We start from the raw sequence: 20,881 nt of genomic DNA, 5'->3' as shown, positions 1-20,881 counted from the left end.
TCCCCATAGTCCGCAGGTGGGTGAAAAAGTTATACAAGACTAGAAATGCCCTAAAGCTAGAGAAATATTAACGATACAGTGCAAGGAAATGGGGGGATGGCTTGAGTGGGGATAATATAAATACTACAAATCATCATCATTATCATCATCTTATAATGTTGCATTTTGGCTAAAATCTTACACAAGGTAAGATTTATATTGGCACAAAGCACATGCAAGTATCTTAAAAATTTATATTCACATACCATCTTCAGGAATTAATTCATCTTAACAGGTCAAAGGCTGAAGATGATAGAATATGCTAGAATTCTCTTAGCAATATTCTCGTTAGCAAAATACAAATGCATACAGAAGTCAAGAATAGTTTGTACTTTTACTGACATATCAACTTAAAGTCGTAGTTTCTCTGAAAAACAGTACCTGAATACTGATTACCATACTGGTATTTAATTTATTGGCTATTTAATAAAAATTTGTATATCTTAATCTTAATGTGAAGAATTTGGTAAGAAACTGACTTTAGGATTATGAAGTGTCAGTGGAAATTAGAATACACAGATACTAAGTCAAATATTTTAAACAAGTAAGATTTACCTTAATGTCTTGCTCTGAACTTTCAGTTATAGCTTTGTGAGCAGCGCTGGAAGGTGAATTTGCCACCTGTGGCTGAGTGTCTAGGAGTTTCTTCAGCTTCAAGTCCACCAACTTAGTGTTTTGTTCTGTTAAATATGCAAATACTATGAATAACTGTATGAGATGCATTTAGATGTGTAGGCTATCAATTTAAAGGACTTCATAAAAATATTACTATATTGAAAAAAAAGAGAAGAACTCTTTATATATATATGTATGTATGTATACATAAACTACACTACATACCATATAACTATAGTATAACTAAGTAGTCTTTAGGGATATTGACTATATTCCTTTTTTAAAAATTGAGACAATTGATATGTAACATTGTGTAAGTTGAAGATGTACAATGTGTTGATTTTATACATTTATATATTGCAATATAATTACCACCATAGCATTAGTTAACACTTCTATCATGTCACAAAATTATCATTTCTTTTTTGTGGTAGGAATAAATAAAATCTAGTCTCTTAGCATATATTCTGGGGGGTGTGTGTGTATGTGTATGATATACATTCATATATATGTACTTTTCCCCAAAATCAGTCCCCTTAAAGAATATAGTCAACATGCCTAAAGACTATTTAGTTATTCTATAGTTAATAGCAGTTATGCTTACCTGAAAACCTAAGCCCATATTTGATGTACATATTTATATTAGCAACTGTATAGGTTGTACATAATGAAACAAGGTATTACAAAGTAGGTATTTAAAAGAGGTAACACATTTGATTATAAATTATATTATTTTATTGTTTCAATTCTTCTAGTATATTAAGTTTAGACATATAATGCCATATTAAGTTCTTAACATGATCTTAGACAGTCATGTACACACTGTTAGAATCCAATGTTCCAATGTTTATGGGTATACATATATACTCAGCATTGAAACAGGGTATATGTTTACAAATACCTTCTAATCAGAGGGCAGAAGTACAATAAAGATTATCACATTTTGGAATGTATGAAATATGGATAGAAATTTAAAATAAATAAAAAATAGCTATAACTTTAAAAAAACAATTTCAAATTATTTTTAGCAAGTAAATTAATCTTTATTTGATAAAATAGTTCAGAAGCAAATGGAAACAAATAATTCTACTTAAACAAATTCACTCAAAGCAACTCTTTAATAAAATGATTATAAAAGACATGCCAACCATTTGATGAATGATATTTTTCATAAAGATTAATAAGTTTTCTAATTGTAAGACGCTTAATAAATTGTATTATCATTACTTTCATGCAAATTGGTCAGTTTATATTGCCAGGCTTCTCTTTTAAACAATATCTGATGAACTATGGTCAAATCAAGATAAAGATTAAACAACTTATTATTAAAAAATTATGACTTTAATATACAAATTAAAAAAAGAATTTTGGGGAAAATAAAGCCAGGATAAAAAATCATAATGTATGCTACATGCTTCCAGATTCCAGTTTGCATTCCTATTTCTTACTGCCATGAAATAAACCATAGTCTGAATTGGAAAGTCTGTCCTATGCACTCGCCAACACTTACTGGCATGCTGGAGAGTTGTAAACAATATATTAGTTAACTCCAAAAACAGGAAGACTGAGATGTGTTTTCTTTTTAGGTATACAAAAAGTAGGAAGAGTGTTTTTAAGAAGGACAAGAATCAAGCCTGTTAGGCCTAATATTAACCAACCTTTAAATACATTAAAATATCCCACAAAGTTGCTATAACTAAAACTAGAAAATTCTCCTTACCTTACCCAAGGAAGGGCTAATTTCTCCTGTCTTCATAATCTACTGTTAAATCAGGAAATATGTACCACTTATTGTCACTGATTTTATACTTCCATGAATCGAATGTTAAGGCTTTAATTCTGTACTTCTGGATGCCCTCCGTGGTAAAGAGATGATACTGGTTTCTACTAAAGACTTAGATGGTGGTTGTGGTGAGAGGGTGGGTAAGCAACAACAAAAATTTTTTTCAAAAAGAAAAATCAAACTTACCCAAGTTCTAAAGTATTTTAAATAGAAATAAGTAAAACACAGTCTTAATTTGGGGTTAAATTTTTTTTAAGTTTCATTAAATATCAGCATTCTCCTGGACTTGTACAATTATAAATATACTGACCTGTATCTAGTAAAAGTATTATTTAATACTAGACCATGAAGGAGCTACTGACAAAAGACACAGATTTTTTTGGGTGCTCTCTATAGTTAGGAAGACCATGTTTGATTGTTTCTTGGAGAAGTAACAGCATGATTTCAAATAGGGAAGAAACAAAGCAAGTTAGCATTGTAGGGACATGCCAGGGCTGGGAAGAATACCTGCTCTCCCTCCCTGTAGCTTTTTACAGGAAAAGATAAATATTAGGGATTTCACTTTCTTACCTTTAAGTTTAAAGAGACTGCCAAAGACTTTTTATTGCTATAAGAATGCAATTCAATAAGTATTTATGGAACCTCTCACATATACAAAGCTACCTGCTGCTGACTTATAAAGGTAGTGCATATGGAACACTCATCTACTTAACCATCAGCAAGTATCTTTATATTTTATACAGTAACTCAGAAGTTCAATTGCAAATGTGATTATCGGTATAATATTTATTGATATACAATATGAGATGAATTTAATAGGAATCTATACAAGCAGTTTTCAAAGAGTTTTATTGTGATCAGTTATTAAGTATGTATAAAATAATTTATTAGTAGTAATATTTAAGGTAAGCACAAAATTTATAAAATAATATTACCACTAAGACTATCAATTCCAAACCAAATCAGAAAATCTGATCCATGGTTTAGATTTACATTTGAAGCATTCCATAGGTACTACATCTATACCTTACAACATCACAACAAAATATTTAGGCTGAGAAGGGAACCAATCATAAAACGTCTACAAATTGTCCCATATAACATAAAATATAAAACTGAATCTTAGTAATAAGAGAAAAACTAAAATTTGTTATTTCAATTTTATTGCTAATTTTAACATTAAGCCTAAAACAAAATAATAACATAAAATTGATGGAAAGTGGATTTAGCTAAATGATTTGTGAGGGTGTAAGATGTAATAAAACTACTAAAAGAACTTATAATCATGATTAATGAGGTAATAATAAAAATATAACAGTTTTAATAGTTAATAAACAGTTATAATAAAAATATAAGAGTTTGCCATGCAGCAGGACACAAAGTATTTATAATCTGAAATTACCGGGAGTATCAAGGTCATTTTCTAAGTTAGTAAGTTCATCTCCACCTCCTACAACAAAGCCTTCGGAAATCTCCTCGTTAGTATCTATCTCAACTTTATCATTTTCATCTGTAGGAAAATGTAGCAATAATATTAGTATATTATTTCTATTTTATATCATTTGTTAGAAACACTAAGGAAAAAAATTAGTATTGTAATGACAGTTCAAATTCAGGTCTGACACAGATGAGCAAGTTAAGAAATCAGTTTTAAGTTACTTTTTCACTACTGGATTAACATTTATATTTTACATTCATATGTCAAAGATGAATTGTCACATCAAAGCAGATGCAAAAATTTTGACAATTTGTCACATGCTGTCTCTGAATCACTGAGCTCCTTGAATCCCTATGTTTTAAAATGTAATCTACTGGTAATCTCTAATAACAGTACACAGAAATAAAGTTGGGGAACTTCCCTGGTGGCACAGTGGTTAAGAATCCGCCTGCCACTGCAGAGGACACGGGTTCAAGCTCTGGTCCGGGAAGATCCCACATGCCGTGGAGCAACTAAGCCCGTGCGCCACAACTACTGAGCCTGCGCTCTAGAGCCCACAAGCCACAACTACTGAGCCCGCGTGCCACAACTACTGAAGCCCGCACGCCTAGAGCCCATGCTCAGCAACAAGAGAAGCCACCACAATGAGAAGCCCGTGCACTGCAACAAAGAGTAGCCCCCGCTCGCTGCAACTGGAGAAAGCCCACGCACAGCAATGAAGACCCAACACAGCCAAAAACAAACAAACAAACCAATAAAAATATTTAAAAATAATAAAGTTGGTTTGGTAACAAAGTCATCAAATAACGTTTCTAAATTTCACATTTTTATCATTTATTAGATATAAATGTATAAAGAAACAACTCATTCTTTATAAACTTGTAGCTATATTTAAATCATCTGCATGAAGACTTGAATGCTTTTGTGCTATTAATGAAATATTATCAAAAGCATTATGGATGAATTAAGAGACAAGATTGAGACGAGAATAGACAGTACCTTTATGCAAAAGAAAGTTCAGAAACAATTAAGACAGTACATCTTGGAAGACATAAAGCTGGTAGAAACACTTGTTATTCAAAAGTAAATACATGGGAATAAGGTAGTCACACTATTTTTTTATACACTTAGCAAAATGTCTTAGGTCATAATTAATTAATGGTATCATTTTAAAAAAGATTTCTATTACATATTTTTCCTTTTTAAACCCTAGTGATAAAAATGGTTAAGTAATTTTGAACATTATACATTTAAAAAGTCATAGCAGTAATTTGACTTGTATATTAGAAGTTAAGCTTTAAATTCTGCTATTGACAGGCAATGTACCTTTTGGAGAAATATCTGTCTAGCCCTGGGAGTTGAAGAATATCCCTACTATTCTACAGTTTATTTTTCATAGGGCAACTTTTATTAATAATGAGGTGTTCCAAAGGTTATTACAATTGAGAAATACTAAATTCTATAGCTTTGGCTTAAACCTTCAATATTTGTCCTTTTCCCTGTAGAGCTTTGTGTTTGATTTTGGGCTTCCCAAGTAAATATTTACTATGAGCATTAATATTAATAATAGTTTACATTTATTAAAGACTTCCTATGTACTACATAAGCCATTTAGAAGAATACAACACAGAGAAAAAGAATGAGAAATGCCCCCAGGGGAGAAGCACTGCTAAATGCTTTCAAATCGCTAAGGTATTATACTTGGCTATATTATTTAAGTACAATCAGTTGAGAGAGCTTTTCTAATCAACTATGCTTAGTACAACTATTTGACTAATTTCATAAAAGTCAGCACCTTCATCTTCATTATCCTCAAAAATTCTTCTCTAAATAATTTTGTAGTAAAGGGAAATGAATTAACAAATATTTCCTGAGTGCCAAGTAAGTATTCAGAACACTTCCTCTTATCAGAGATAGTTTACTACCCATAGTTCTTAGAGTACAGTACTTTGTTGCTGCAACCAGCCTTTATTGGTTACTACTGACCAGAATTAATATAGAGTGAAAACAAAAAATTAAACATTCATTCATTTATTTATTCAAGAAACTTCTACTATACGCCGGATCTGCAATTTACAAAATACTGCTAGGTGTTGAAGAGATACCAAGTTGTATACGACACTTATTCCACCTTAAAGTTATACATTCAAATGACTATAATACCATGTAGGACAGTTAAGTGTTATGGGGTAAAAATAAGGTATAGAGCAAATTCAAGGGAGGAAAAGATTATTCTTTGCCAGTAGCACCAGGAATTATTTTTTGGAAGCACTAACCTTTAAATTGGGTCTTCAGAAATGTACAGGATTTCAAAAAGTACAATTGAGGGAAGGGCACTACAGGCATGAGAGCAGGAAAGGGTAGGTTATGTTCAAAGAATGGTATAAAGTCTTATTTTGCTTAAGCATACTTAAAGGGAAATAACGGGAGGTAAGACTTGAAAGGTAAAACTGCAGAGAGCATTGAAGGGTAGGATAGGAAGTTTAGATTTTACTTGGTAGGAACGGAGAGACATTTGTGTTCAAACATGATCGGCAATGTGCTGTTTAACAGACAGCAGTCTATATAAGCAGTTCCTTACCACAGTGTTTCATGGTAATCAGTTGTGAAATATTTATAAAATAATTACTAGTAATATAAGCACTGAAGCTTATGTTTTTTTTTTTTATAAATTAGAGTAGCTCCAGTATTATTCCTAAAATATCACTCTTGCTTACATTCTGATATGCCTTCACATGTGAAAGAAAAAGTGGTCCAGGGATTGCACATGGAAGTGCAATCCCTGGAGCCATGTGACAGCATCCTTCATGCGAGATTGCTGATGTTGGACTCTAGTACAGAAAGGCTGGAGGCAGGAAATCCAAGTTGGAGACTGTTATAACCTCCAGGTAAGTAGTATGGAGAGCTTAACCTATCATAAAAGAACTGGGAGTGGGTATGACTCGAAAACAAACTGGATATTGGGTGGTTGGGGGAGGGATACTGAGGAGAGGAAGAGTGAGGCAGATGACTCTCCAGCCAGTGACTAGAAGGACAGAACTGCTATGAAAAGAAGCTAAGTCTGGAACTGTGGTTGGATATGGGTACTTCAGGTCCTGGGGTTATGCAGTGGGATATTCATTACCCCTTTACTCAGTGCCAGGCTCCTGTGTGATGTTAAACAGGTGCCATTCATTTTATTTCCCGGCTAAATGAAATCTCTATCTATACTACCACTCACCAGTAATGCTGAGTGGGTTAACTCAATGTTTATATATGTATTGTTAACCTTAGATAAAAGGATTACTATTTGGGAAGGGGAAAAGTAAAAATTGATCTCCCACACAGCTCAGGTTTTCTTAAGAATAGGTTTCCACTTTCTTTCCATTCACTGACTTCAGGTTTACAATGAACACAAATTCTTTTCAATAGTTAAAATGTTACACATTTCTTAACACCTGTCAAAATACTCTAAATGCATTTTAGCAGAATTAAAGTGCATGTTTGTCTTTGTGTGTGTGTTTAAAATATTACACATTATATATATGATATATATAAGATTATATATATCTTTATGGCTAACCACTGAAAATCCAGTAGGTAAGCGTGGCAGAAAGTAAACTAGAGATCCAATACACAATGGAAGGTGGTTTGCAAGCATGGCATGTATAATGTATGTAGGAAAAGGTAAAAAGAGATTGTATATACACTGGAATGAGACAATGCATTCCAGCTGACACTGCACAGCACTATAAGCAAAATGGGGATCCCAATGGTATGATTAATAGCACAGCAATAAGGCCAGTCTTACAACACTTATCATTTATAAATAAATTGAATGAAAAATCAGGGTATCTGGTGACAGTAAAAAAAGAATATCTGCACTTTTAAAAAAAGAAATTGAGGCTACCATTAAAAACATATTCACAGGGACTTCCCTGGTGGTGCAATGGTTAAGAATCCGGCTGCCAATGCAGGGGACACGGGTTCAAGCCCCGGTCTGGGAAGATACCACATGCCACGGAGCAACTAAGCCCGTGAGCCACAACTACTGAGCCTGCGAGCCACAACTACTGAAGCCTGTGCGCCTAGAGCCCGTGCTTCGCAACAAGAGAAGCCACCACAGTGAGAAGCCCGGGCACTGCAACAAAGAGTAGCCCCTGCTCCCCGCAACTAGAAGAAGCCTGCGTGCAGCAATGAAGACCCAACGCAGCCAAAAATAAATAAATAAATAAATTAAAAAAATATTCACACAAAATGGTGGTTTAGAGAACATAGAGATTGTACCTAAGTGTACATGAAACTGTTTCTTCCCAGGAAAAAAAAAATATTCAGAATAAAATTTCTCATTTGTATCATGATTTTAAAATTCTCATTGAAGGTCCCCTATAAAATTCATAACTTTTAAAGTTATTCTGTAGAAATCAAACAAATGATAGAAAACAATACAAATATATTATTAATAGAAGCTGAAAATAAAAATTACTGAAGGCCTGTAAGATTTTATTTTGGGTCAACAAATTTACATAAATCTATTTGCCATAACTGAAATAAGGATAATGCAGGCACACAAACATTCTCATGGATAAAATTTTTAAATTTTCATTTATTCATTTGAAATGCAAAAACAAAGTACACTACTCCATCTAAATCAAAGAGAGGCAAAAATGTCAGTTTAAAAGTTCAATAACCCTCACCTAATCCAAACCAAAGTGATAAGCTACAGAATAAAAAAATACATATATGACATATATACACAAAATATACACACATACGTAAGTACACATAAAATATACAAAATCTATATCATATACAATATCCCATGTAATATATAATAAATATATGATATATTATATCATCTTCAAACTAGATAAACACCTTCCTTGCAAGTGCCCATGGGCCATTAATAAAAATGTAACATTTATTTGGCCAAAATAAAAACTTATTAATTCTCAAAGCAGAAATTCAGGGCATATTCTCTGACCACAATACCATACAACTAAAAATGAAAATACCACAATTCATCCACAAACAACCGTACCTTGCCAAGTAAGATCAATACAATAAATGAACCCACAAGTTTGTTACCTAAAATGAGGATTTTAAAAGGAGGCTGTTATAGGTCTATAACTAAACAATGAAGCAGAAATTGAAAAAACACATGTAGTATACCACAATATCACCTGACTCTCTTCTAAGTCCTAAAATTATGTCAAGAGGAGGACAAGTAAAAGCTAGGCTGTAGCTCCTTGGACTGATTCTGTTATTTCACAAGAATTAGGCTACTTCTGGTTGAAATAGGATGCAAGTGGGATGCTTGAATACCTGGCTTTACATGACCTAAAATATCTTGCATATATTTTCTGCGGACACCTGAGGCTTATGACACCTCACCTCAAACTTACTAAGTTTCCCTTTCCTCACTGAGGCTGGCTGCTGAGAATGGAAAAAAAACAGGCTTTTCAAGTAGGTTCAGGCAGTGAGTTTGAGTATCATGTTCAACACGTCCCCTAGGTTGTGCTTTCACCTGATTATTTCAGCTCTTGAATACCCCCTCTTCTTTGTCACTTGGGACCACTGCTTCCAAAAATTTTCCCACCCTAGTCTGTCTCCTAGGCTGGTCCCTACTCATTTCTCTCTCCTCCTTTCACACTATTCCTTATTCAGACCTGATAATTCCCATTAGACATTGGAAGAATGGACACTAATTTGTTAACTGTTTCCCCTGACTTATCAACCCCATAGGGTTATTTTCATTTAGGAATTAGACTCTTGTGAAATCAAGTGAATTTCTAATTTGCTATGTAAGGGTCAGCAAACTATAGCATGGGGGCAAAATCCAGCCCACCACCATTTTGGGGTAAATAACAGGCATGCCCATTAATTTACATATTGTTCATGCCTGCTTTCAGACTACAAGAGCAAGAGCAGAGTCGAGTAGTTAAGACGGAGAACATATGGTCTGAGAAGGCTATAAAAATTTACTCTGGCCCTTTCCAGGAAGTTTGCCGAATCCCGGCCTAGCACAGTGACTGGCACTGCTAAACAGATAAATGTGTATGTATGAATGGTTGAATTCTAGGCAGGAATTTTACCCTCTCCCTTGACTTAAAGGTCTCTTCCCCGCCTCCGGCCTTGATAGCTTCAGCTTAGGCCTTGATGCCAGAGCAGACCTAGTCGGATCCATACACCTTTATGAAGACAGGCCAATATCCACCACTGAGGTCAAGGAATAGGCCTGCACTGCTTGTAGCTCAACCTCAGCTCTGATTAAGAGCCTATCATCTGATATGTGGCCGTTTCCAACATCCAAGGTATGGTGTGTCCTATGAGAGAAATGGACCCTGGGCACTTTGGTCTCCTTAGGGAACAGTCTAGACTCTTCAGCAGGTTCTCATAAGTCATCTGTTGAACCCTGTCCCATCTTCATTTCACCTGGCTTTTCCTTTTCTAGTCTGTACTTCTTTGCTAGCTTCAGAGATCCAATCCTCACTTGTTCTTTATTCACTTTGTTGACTGCTGAATGATGCCAAAATCAGGTCTTCACTTCCCCTAGTTACCAAGTTGGGAAGATCCCCATTTTGGGGGTTGTAACACTGACTAAGTCTCTCTACCTAGTCTAGTCCTGGCTTAGCCTTAACTGGGGTTGGATTATAGAGATAAGACCAATTACATAGCTGACTTATCCCACACCATTAATCAGAAATTTTTAATTCTTAGCCTTCCCAGAGTTCACAACTCATTTAGCATTGTTATCTGCTCACTGTTAGAAAAAAAAATTGAGACAGTGGATGCCTCTCTATCTTATTATTACTGCTCTTCTATGGGTTTATGATACCACACGGAGGTAGTATTAGTAGCTTTAGGGCAGTCTATCTGGAGGGTCAAGAATATGAGGCTTTTTCTATCTTTCTGAGATGCAAGGAGGCAAAGATTTTTAAGATTTACTTAGAATATCTGGAATTTTTATGATATCAAAGAAACATCTTGTTACTAATCATAAATGGAAGCAAATTATAATAGCATTATATAATGTAGCTGTGAGTAGTTACTGCTGTTACTATAAAACTTTAGTAGTGAGTATAGAAACTGTAATAAAAATTCTGAATGACAGGAGTTGAAAAGATAAGATGAAGGATTTAACTAAGAAACAAACATTCTGAGAATACCAGATGGACAGATACACAGCTACTTGGGAAAGCAGCTTTCAAATGTATGGGATGGAAGGTTATATGCTATAGGCATTAGTTGGAATGCTTTACAACAGTAAGATTTTAATATAAGCAATCAATTAGAAATAACAGTAAGTTTCAGTTTACTTTGAAGAAACTTATCATTGACCTAGAAATGGTTTCCTTTGTTTCAGTTCTCTAAGGTCTTATTCGAGTCCTCACTTGCCTACTCTCCAGAGTGATCTTAGCATTTAAGATTAACTCAGGACAAGTACCTGGCATGTTTTGGTAGATAAATAGGTCACATACCTTTGAAATAAAAAACCCCACAGGCCTCTTGAATATATTACTCAAATAAAAATGTAAAAAGTTTCAAGTTAAAGATGCCCAAATTGAGCACTGAGAGGCAAAACTAAAATTCCCTTTAATTATATGTACAGTCCTTGCCCTAAAATAAAGCTTAGAATAATTTCTACAGATATTGAAAAAGACCCTCTTCGAATCAGGAGATTAAGAAGAAATGCATATGGGACTTATTCAAAATGCTTACATGTCAGGCTATAATGCTGGAACACTGTTAAAGCTACTTTCCAAAGATCTGGTTCAAAGTGAAAATCTCTCATGCCAAAGCTCTCCACTAACAAGTCTTGTGATCTACATGTTGAGGACTTGATTGCATTTTACTCACTCCTAATACAATTAATGAGGCATCATGGGGAATCACAAACCAAGGCCCGTCTGAGTTTTCTCCTAAATCATATTCTTAGTATTTCTTGAGTACTAATCATACTTAATCATAATCAAAGTACTTCTGGAGTTGATTTGGAAATTGGCAATAGTCATCTTCTGATTTACTATGCTTTAAGTTTTTTATAACATACCGATAGGCTAGAAACTTTATGTATTTGATGCACAACATTTTGAAGTAAGAATAAAAAGTCCCAAAACGTCCATTGCGGATTTCTGGGTTGTGTGTAGAATATGATACAAGATTCTTTAACTCACCTCCAGATGCCTTTGACCTTTCTTTCAACTTTTCTGCAGCCATTTCACCATAGCTGGGAAGTTCTGACATCTTCACTCCAGATCGAGCTTCTGCTATTAGCTGACGAGCTCTCTCTCTCAGCTGCCGACGTCGCTCTTCATCTTGCTGCTAAGATATATTGAACAGTTGCCAACTCAGTAATTGACAGAAATGCAATTTCATTTTCAATCTGATCATCATGATAGTAACTGGTTTACAGCATGGTGCTTGGCCCACATTATAAATAGGATGCTCTATATCAGTTGGATGTCATACCATTTTTAAAAGACATCCAAGAATCAGATTTTTAAAAAACATTTACAAATTATTGTATTATGTCTGTTAAAGATTCAAACTAGCCTTTAAAGAATGTTTGGCAATATAATTACTGAGAAAACAGCAGGATCTACTATTAATAAAATAATCAGGCTTATAGGAAAAAAGTAACAATACTGAAAACAGAATTTCAATTAATACCTTATTTTTTTAAGATTAGAATTTAACTTGCAATTTTCTAGTAAAGGCATAGAGCACTGGCTAAAAGAAATCTTTGATAGCAGAAAATGCTGCTACATCACGTTGATCAAATATAGGAAGTGGTATTTTTAGGGGGCTACGGCAGGAATGGGGATAGTATACATTAGTTCCACAGTTATTGTTGTTGACAGTTTTAAAATCAGAATTGGGTAACTGATGTACTTCTGTCCTCATTTCTACTATGCCTTCCTCCCAGACAAACATTGAGAAGAAAAAGTAAAATCTAGTGTGGTTTTTGATATTTAAAATAACTAAAAATGACAGAGAATTAAATAACTAAAATAGGTTTTGCCTCCTAAAAAGGGTTATTATGAATTGCAAATAATCAATGTGAAATTGCTTTGTAAACTGGAAAGTATATAAGGCATTATTATGACAAAACAAAGCCTGAAATAATATGGCCCCAACATATCTGTGCAGTTATCTTCCTTTAACCTCTCCCAATCTCTATAAAACCTCATATCTATTTATACAAAATTGTTTGTATCATGTAGTTTCATGCATCCATGGATTTGAATATATCATTTTGTCTTCCTGAAATGTTCTTCTCTCATCTATTTAACTCCTACTCATTCTTCAAGATTCAGTTTAAATCCACTAAACTTCCCCTGACTACTCTTCCCTCTTCCCCACTGGTGGAATGAAGTTCTCCTTCTTCTATGTTACTATAGTACCGTGTGTGTGTGTGTGTGTGTGTGTGTGTGTGTGTGTGTGAGATTACTTTTTAAAATAATACCTGTCACGTTGTAACTCTGTACAAACATCTCCTTCTCAGTAGAATTGAGCTACTTGAAGGCAGGAGCTAGACGTGATTTACCTTTGTATCTTTGGTCCTTAGTACATACCTTGGTACTTGGTACTTGATATGAAAACTTAACGATTTATACTTTCAAAGCTTATAATATAGAGGGAAAGATAAAACAGCCACAATAAGGAGGTGCGATAAAAACGGATGAAGAGTTCAGAAGAAAGAGGCTTGTTTTTGTGTGTGTCTTTTTTTTTCTTCTTTCTTTCTTTTTTTTTTTTTTTTGTCAAGGGGAATGATCAACCTGAGTTGTATCTGAGAAAGATTAAAGATTAATCTGACAACAGTGTATACGATAGGCTGGCATAGAGGGGCTGGAAAGAGACTACTTAGGAGGCTCTTATAAACAGTACAAGGAAGCTATAATGAGATTCACAACTGGGATGGTGGCAATGGGAATGGAAGGAGACAGGTGTAAGAAATACATCAGAGCTAGAATTGGTACCTGTACCAATTCTTAGTAACTGATTAGATGTAGAGGGAAGAAAAAAGCTGAGTCAGAAGAGACAGGGGTAAGACACTAGCTTGGTGGAGTTCAAGGCTAGGCAATTCTTTCACAAATTTTGAGATGGCTAGAGTAGAGAGCTGTCAAAATTAATGCGGGTAGGGTAGATTAACAGAGGTATTGAATGGACCCAGAGACAAGCCTGAAGCTCCCAGTGGACAAACTGAAGCAATTTCAGTATCAAAACAAACAAGCAAACAATGACTGCAATGAATTGAATCAACGAAATCACACACTGAATCAATGAAAACTCATCAATTCATTATGATATTCAAAAAGTTCTTAGAAGGATATATAAACTCATTTGAGGTAGCTTTTAAAAGAACTCCTGAAAATTACTAATTAGAGGAAAAAACTCAAACACTTATCCTGTCTTTCCAGTGGGAACTGAAGTTTAGGGCAACTAAATAGTCGCAGTCAATTACAGAAAGCTCTACTTTATAAAATAATACCAGCTATAATAATAATATTATGTATTTTCCAAAGATGGCCATGACAGTATTTCTCATCCCACATGCTTTCTGCAATGTGACCTTGCCATTCCCTCGTCAAAAGGTAAAGCTTAATTCCCCTCCCCTTGAGTGTGGGCCAGCTTTAGTGACTTGTACATAATCAACAGAATGTAGAAGTGCTGCAGGTGATTTTCAAGGCTAAGTCAGAAAAGGCTACACCCCTTTTGCCCAGTTCTCTTGAAATTCTTGCATTTTGTACCTTCTGGGAACCCAGCTGTCATGCTGTGAGAATCCCAAGCTACACTTAGGTGCACCAGTCCACATTCCCAGCCAAGTTCAGCCTTAAGTCTTCCTGGATCACGTGTCAAACATGTGAATAAAGCCTTCTTCAGGATCTCCGCTTTTAGCCATTTTGGGTCACCTCCAACTGTTCAAGTCTCCCCAGCTGACACCCCAGACAATGTGGAACAGAGACAAAGCATCCACACTATACCCTATCTGCCACACTATACCCTATCTGAAGTCCTGACCCACAGAATCTGAGAATAAAAAAAATTTTAACACCATTAAGTTTGGGATTGTTTGTTTTACAGCATTAATAATTGGACCATATGCTTAAGTAACACCACACAGATTATTTCCTAATTGCAAGAGGAAAACCTAATTTTAAATGGAGAGATCAGAACTAGATCAGGGATTAGAAACCACTACTCTAATGGTCAGTCTTAGCATCACTAATGTTGAGTCAACCATATGTTATGTTTTTTTTTTTTAATTTTTAAATTTAATTTTTAAATTATTGTTGACTGTGTTGGGTCTTCATTGTTGCGCATGGTCTTTCTCAAGTTGTGGTGAGTGGGGGCTACTCTTCGTTGCGGTGCGCGTGCTTCTCATTGCGGTGGCTTCTCTTGTTGCAAAGCATGGGCTCTAGGTGCGCGGGCTTCAGTAGCTGCAGCACGTGGGCTCAGTAGTTGTGGCTCGCAGGCCCTAGAGCGCAGGCTCAGTACTTGTGGCGCACGGGCTTAGTTGCTCCGTGGCATGTGGGATCTTCCTGGACCAGGGATCAAACCCGTGTCCCCTGCATTGGCAGGTAGATTCTCAACCACTGCACCACCAGGGAAGTCCCTGTTACATGTTTTTTGCTATGAAGCACATGAAGCAAACACCACCTATAATATTCTAGCCCAGATGTCTAAACTGAATCTACTAAGCCTTCAGATACAACCTCCAGTTTATCATAAACACAGGAGACAGAGAAACATGATAAATGACACAGCAAGGAAGCAACCAAACAAATCTAGAAAGTAGGATATTCAGGCCAATTAATCTGGTCATTTTAATAAGAGTTATGAAAACAAACACAACAAAAAACAACTAATCACCATCTCCACCAACAAAAGGGACTTGACCAGATGTAATGTGTAGTCCTAGGTTAGATACTAATTTGGATAAACCAGCTGTAAAGGACACTGTTGAATCAATTAGAGAAATGTGAATATAATTAGAGTTATTAAATGAGAGAAAATACAACTTGACTGAAAAAATAGTTTATACAGTAATAACTTCGTTTTGTCTTTTTGGCAAAATAAATACATACATAAGACTTGGAAGGTTATTCACAAAATTGTCATGGTGGAGATATCTGGGTATGGAAATGTGATATTTTTGTTTTCTTTGTCTTCATTTTCTAACTTTCTATAATACACATGTACTACTCTTGTAATAAAAGTTATTTTTAAAAAGTCTTGGGGGAAGGGAGGAAAGACATGAGATGGTAGGCTTCTGGGGTGGGTGGTAGGGGCAAAAGAAGAGATATCTAACATTCAAGGGAAATTTTTTTTTCTTTTTTTAAAAATATTTATGTATTTATTTATTTTGGCCGCGCCGGGTCCTAGTTGAGGCACGTGAGATCTTCATTGCCGCGTGGGGGATCTTCTTTGCAGCATGCGGGATCTTTAGTTGCGGCGTGCGTGTGGGATCTAGTTCCCTGACCAGGGATTGAACCCGGGCCCCCTGCATTGGGAGTGCAGAGTCCTAGCCACTGGACCACCAGAGAAGTCCCTCAAGGGAAATTTTCTTAATATTTAGAGACACGAGCTTATTTGTAGTTAGAGGAGTAGTACGTACTGGGCAGAGTGAGACCAAAGACGCAAGAATAATATACAAAAATTCTTTGTTCATTATTAATACTTCTGAACTTAGAAAATAAAAGGAAATGCAGGCTTGATAATGGTGACTTTGGTGACGGTTGCTGATATTTCTTGAGCTTTTATGTGCTAAGTGCTTTATATGCATGATCTCATTTAATTTTTACAACCTGATTTTTACCAATGAGAATATTTAAGTTTAGAGTTCCAAGGTCACACAGCTAGAACTGATGTCAGAGCCAGGAGTCCAGCCCAGGTCTGTTTGACTACAGGGCCCTGCTTTTAACCTTCAAACTATTTGATCCCCCAAAAGTATCAAATTACATGACCAACTGAGGAAAATTGAGCTTTTACTAAACTTTCATCTTTCAAACTTAAGAAAAGTTAAGAGCACTAATAAAAACCATTATTTGATATGCCTCAGGCAACTAGGTTTAAGTGAATTTCACTGCGTGTAATAACTTCTCACAGAGCTGGAATTTGGTGATTCAGACTAAGATGAAGTGGTCTTGGGTCATCTTAACTGCGTAAAAATGAAATAAATGATTCTATCTTTATGAATATGAAATGGGAACCTAGTTTTTTCTTACCAGCTACCGCTTCCCCCTCCTCCCCCAATAATATTCCCACCTGCAAATGTTTCTGAGAGCTTACCAAGAGTGCAATTTAAAGCAGGCAATCATTAATAAAACCAACTCTAAATACTAATTAGGGACACTTTATCAATTTCCATGTAAATTGTTTGTTTGTACCTATTTACCCATCATTGTTCTCTATACAATAGAAAAAATGTAAATGAACAAATCAGAATGCAGCCCTAATGGGACTTTCTGTTTATAACCATTAGCCCAGAGGTGTGCTGTAATTCAGTTCTCAAGTAGCAAGATTTAGCCTCATTAACAGACTGCAAGGGCAGGTTACAACTCATAAAACCCTACAGTAAACAAAGTTTATGGACACAGCACAAAATCTTGAGCCTGACTGACAGAATTCTAGTTCCCTATCAGATTGCCTTGATTTACTTTTCTACTAATGTCCTAACACCACAGAGATAATTTTGCTTGGGCCTTAGAGGGCTCCAGTGGGATGGCATATCTGTGTTGTTTGTTTTCTCACCCATTGAGTTTCCTTAAGACAAAGAACCAACTGAAAAAATAGAAGTTAATTGTTAAGGTCACAAGGAAAAGCTTGTAATTATAGCAATTGATTATGCAACCAATTTAATTGATAGTATTATTAATATCCAGATTCCTTATATGTAAAACTATTTTAATTTTTATGTATAAGCTTCATTAAAAGTCAGTTTTTACAAATTGGGAGCTTGGGATTGACATATATGCACTAATAGGTATAAAATGGATAACTAATAAGAACCTGCTGTATAAAAAAAAAATAAAATTAAATTAAAAATATTTTAAAAAGTCAGTTTTTAAAGTAATATTTAAAGAATAGATAGCAACAAAATCTATGTGTCTTTTACTCAAAAGAAACATACTGTTTATGTCAAAGGAATAAAATGACCAGAGAATAAGGACGGTGATTATTTCATTATTTTTGTATGTTTGTATAGGTGAATATTTGACAATGATGGTTTGCCTAAACCTACTCAAGTACAGAAATGTGTTATCTGTTTTGACCCTTCTGCATTCAAAAGAAGATAGCGACTCACAGCTGTAAAAAAGTCATCTGTTTACTATATCTGCTGAAAAAAATAAAGGAATCTTTTCAATGGGATGCAAAGGTAAGTAACTTAGAAGACTGCTGTCACTAAAAGTACACTCGAAAAATTCAACACATAGGAAACCTATGTATCTTTCATTTACCTGCCTAGTCTAAATAAACTTAAAAAAATTGAAGTAGGCTTCCTATTTCTAAGAATGGGTCTGATGACATTTACCTTTTTCTATACAGTATTATTTACAGAGTTAGACTGAGTTGTATAGAACATTCTAGCTTTTGTAAGACAGATGTACTCTTTAGAGTGTTTGATGGAAGCTGTATTTTTGAGTAAATACTAGCTGTGTGCCTGTGCAGTGTTTTCACACATGTTGTCTCACTTACCATTCACCACTCTGAGGTAACCACTATGACTCTGATTTGATAGAAATGGAATCTCACTTAAATATACTGCCCAAGGTCATACATCTTGTAAATGGCATAGTAAGAATTAAAATCACCATCTGTCTGATTTCAAAGTGCTGGTCCTAGCTATTACATTACTGGTGTTCAGAAAATTTGTCTGAGGCCCTACTGCTATTGTCATTAAAAAAAACAACAACAGTTCTTTACTTACACTTGGGCTATACAAATCAGGTTAAACTCCCCCTTGTGCTACTGAATACAGAGAGGTAAAGAGAAATTAACTTACTTATATTCATTTAAAACTTAGGTTTCTGACTTTAAATTATAAGTCTTCAGAAAAGTGCTGAATGTGGTACATTTAAGCTTCACTTTCCTCTTTGTTAACATCTTCAGAATAAGGCAAAAGTCCTGTTACGGTACAAAAAGCTTGTATTTCAACACAACGAATTTAAAATATTCAAATATAGAAGATGGATCAGAACTAACCACTTTGGACATAAACTGAAAAAATATTTAGCCCTTTCACAGCATGTCTTCAAGTTACTATTTTTCTTATCGTTCTAAAATGGTCTACAATCTGCCATAGATAGACGCACTAGTAAAACTTGACAATTTAAGGACAAACTCTTCAAGAATAAGTAATGTAATTCCTTGTTTCCTTTCCATAAAAATGTATTGGTATGCAATTTTTATATTTCACAGTTCACCGACATCTAGGCAAGCTTTCTTCCACTGCTTGAATGGTGCTACTTTTAATTTTATCCTCCTTAGTCGTAGTAATTAAAGTGATCAGCAGTGGCATCCCAGCGGCTTTGACACAGCTACAACCCCCTAGCAGACTTTTGCTTTTAAGGGGAAGGGGAAGAAAAAGACTAGAGTTTCATTTCACAGAGAACAAGAAAATCAAGCTTCTCCAATCCTCAACTTTATTCAATTGTTCTTTCAGCAGCCTTTGGATCTTAAGAATCAAATAAAAATGGCTGCCATGGGGGGTCCTTTTTATACTTGCCGCAAATGTCACCGACTGACATTACTTTAGCCAAAAAATGATGCCATGGATTTGTGAAGGTGAATTAGAACATGAGAAACTGTCAGTCTAGCTGCTGAGATCATTACCCACCCAAGGGTGTCTTTCATAACATTAGATATTTTTATTCAGTCAGTTGAAAACTATAGATTGAGAAGTCTTTCTATTTAAGAAACATGTCTACACACAATTTCATGAAATAAGCTTTTACAAAATTTAGAAATATATTATTTCAAATAATGTAGTTTGCATCCTTAGTCTTTGTAAATTTGTGTTTATAACAGCAAAAAGCACCCTATTTCTATCAACAAACCCATATTCCATACTATCTTGTGCTTACTTGAGATCTTCAGTGTTTCATACAGTCTTAGGAGTTGGACTTTTATTAATTGGGCTAAATACATTTTAACTTATCTAAATTTTTTAAAGGGCTTTACTTAGTACTGCTAATATTTCCAGGATTCTGTTCTCAGAATGGTCCGTGAAATTCCTCAATTTTATAGTAAACTAAGAGAAAGAACTTGACTGCCACCCTTTCAGCATTAGACAGGAAGCAAGGCTCTGTTATTAGGCATTCAGAAAGGATAAAAAAAAAAAAAAAAAAAATCTGTGCTTGTCCAGAGGCAAGGATTACCAAAGTGTACCTATTCACTTGCTACCAAAGACAGAATAAAAATAAAAAATAAAATTATAAGATCTTTAAAGGTTTGGGTAGACTAGATAGTTTCCCACCAGCTTGATCAGCTCTTGACTGAATAAATAGGATTTAGAGTAAAACATTAAAACTGTTTAGCAGATCTTTTCAACCCGTTTCAAACTTTTCTTATGCTGGTTTGTAATATAAGCAGACATGCTTATAAATGGCCACACCTGCTCATTTCTCTGGGGATGGCCTGATCTCTGTTTCTCTAACAAAGAAAGAAAGAAAGAAAAAAATCAGCCTTTCTTGTTGCAAAACAGAGTGGAAAGTCAAAATCTTTCTCAAGTTTGCCCCATCTGGTCAGATTAAATCTTTGATCAACCCTGGGGATTACATTTATTTTTGTAGTAACTACTAAATTTTGAATTTGTTTAAAAAACATAGGCAAAATATTAAACAGAATGTGAATTTAAGTTTGAGATCTAGTTTTTAATATATGAGGAGAAAGCATAAAAGGACTAGTTCAGAAAAAATAGACATGCATTTGAAGAATTTAGATTTCATTAGTATTCATTTCACACAATGGAATATATCATACTCAAGTTTTAAAAAATATATCTCTTTGTTTCCAAATAC

General features: G+C 34.8%; 1 protein-coding gene across 1 annotated transcript in view; it reads right to left on the bottom strand.

Annotated features, from left to right (window-relative positions):
• Positions 1-20,881, bottom strand: part of EHBP1 (EH domain binding protein 1) — a 331,743-nt gene that overhangs the window by 48,618 nt on the left and 262,244 nt on the right. Inside the window, exons 15-16 of the mRNA XM_061210795.1 lie at positions 12,032-12,179; positions 595-719 (exon numbers count right to left, since the gene is read on the bottom strand). Of these exons, the coding sequence (XP_061066778.1) occupies positions 595-719; positions 12,032-12,179 (273 nt within the window). The remainder of the gene's footprint in view (positions 1-594; positions 720-12,031; positions 12,180-20,881) is intronic.

This window comes from Eubalaena glacialis, chromosome 14 (assembly GCF_028564815.1).
Source record: "Eubalaena glacialis isolate mEubGla1 chromosome 14, mEubGla1.1.hap2.+ XY, whole genome shotgun sequence".
In the NCBI taxonomy this organism is placed as follows: Eukaryota; Metazoa; Chordata; class Mammalia; order Artiodactyla; family Balaenidae; genus Eubalaena; species Eubalaena glacialis.
The sequence above is the reverse complement of the archived record's forward strand: the minus strand, read 5'-3'. Positions and strand labels throughout refer to the sequence as shown.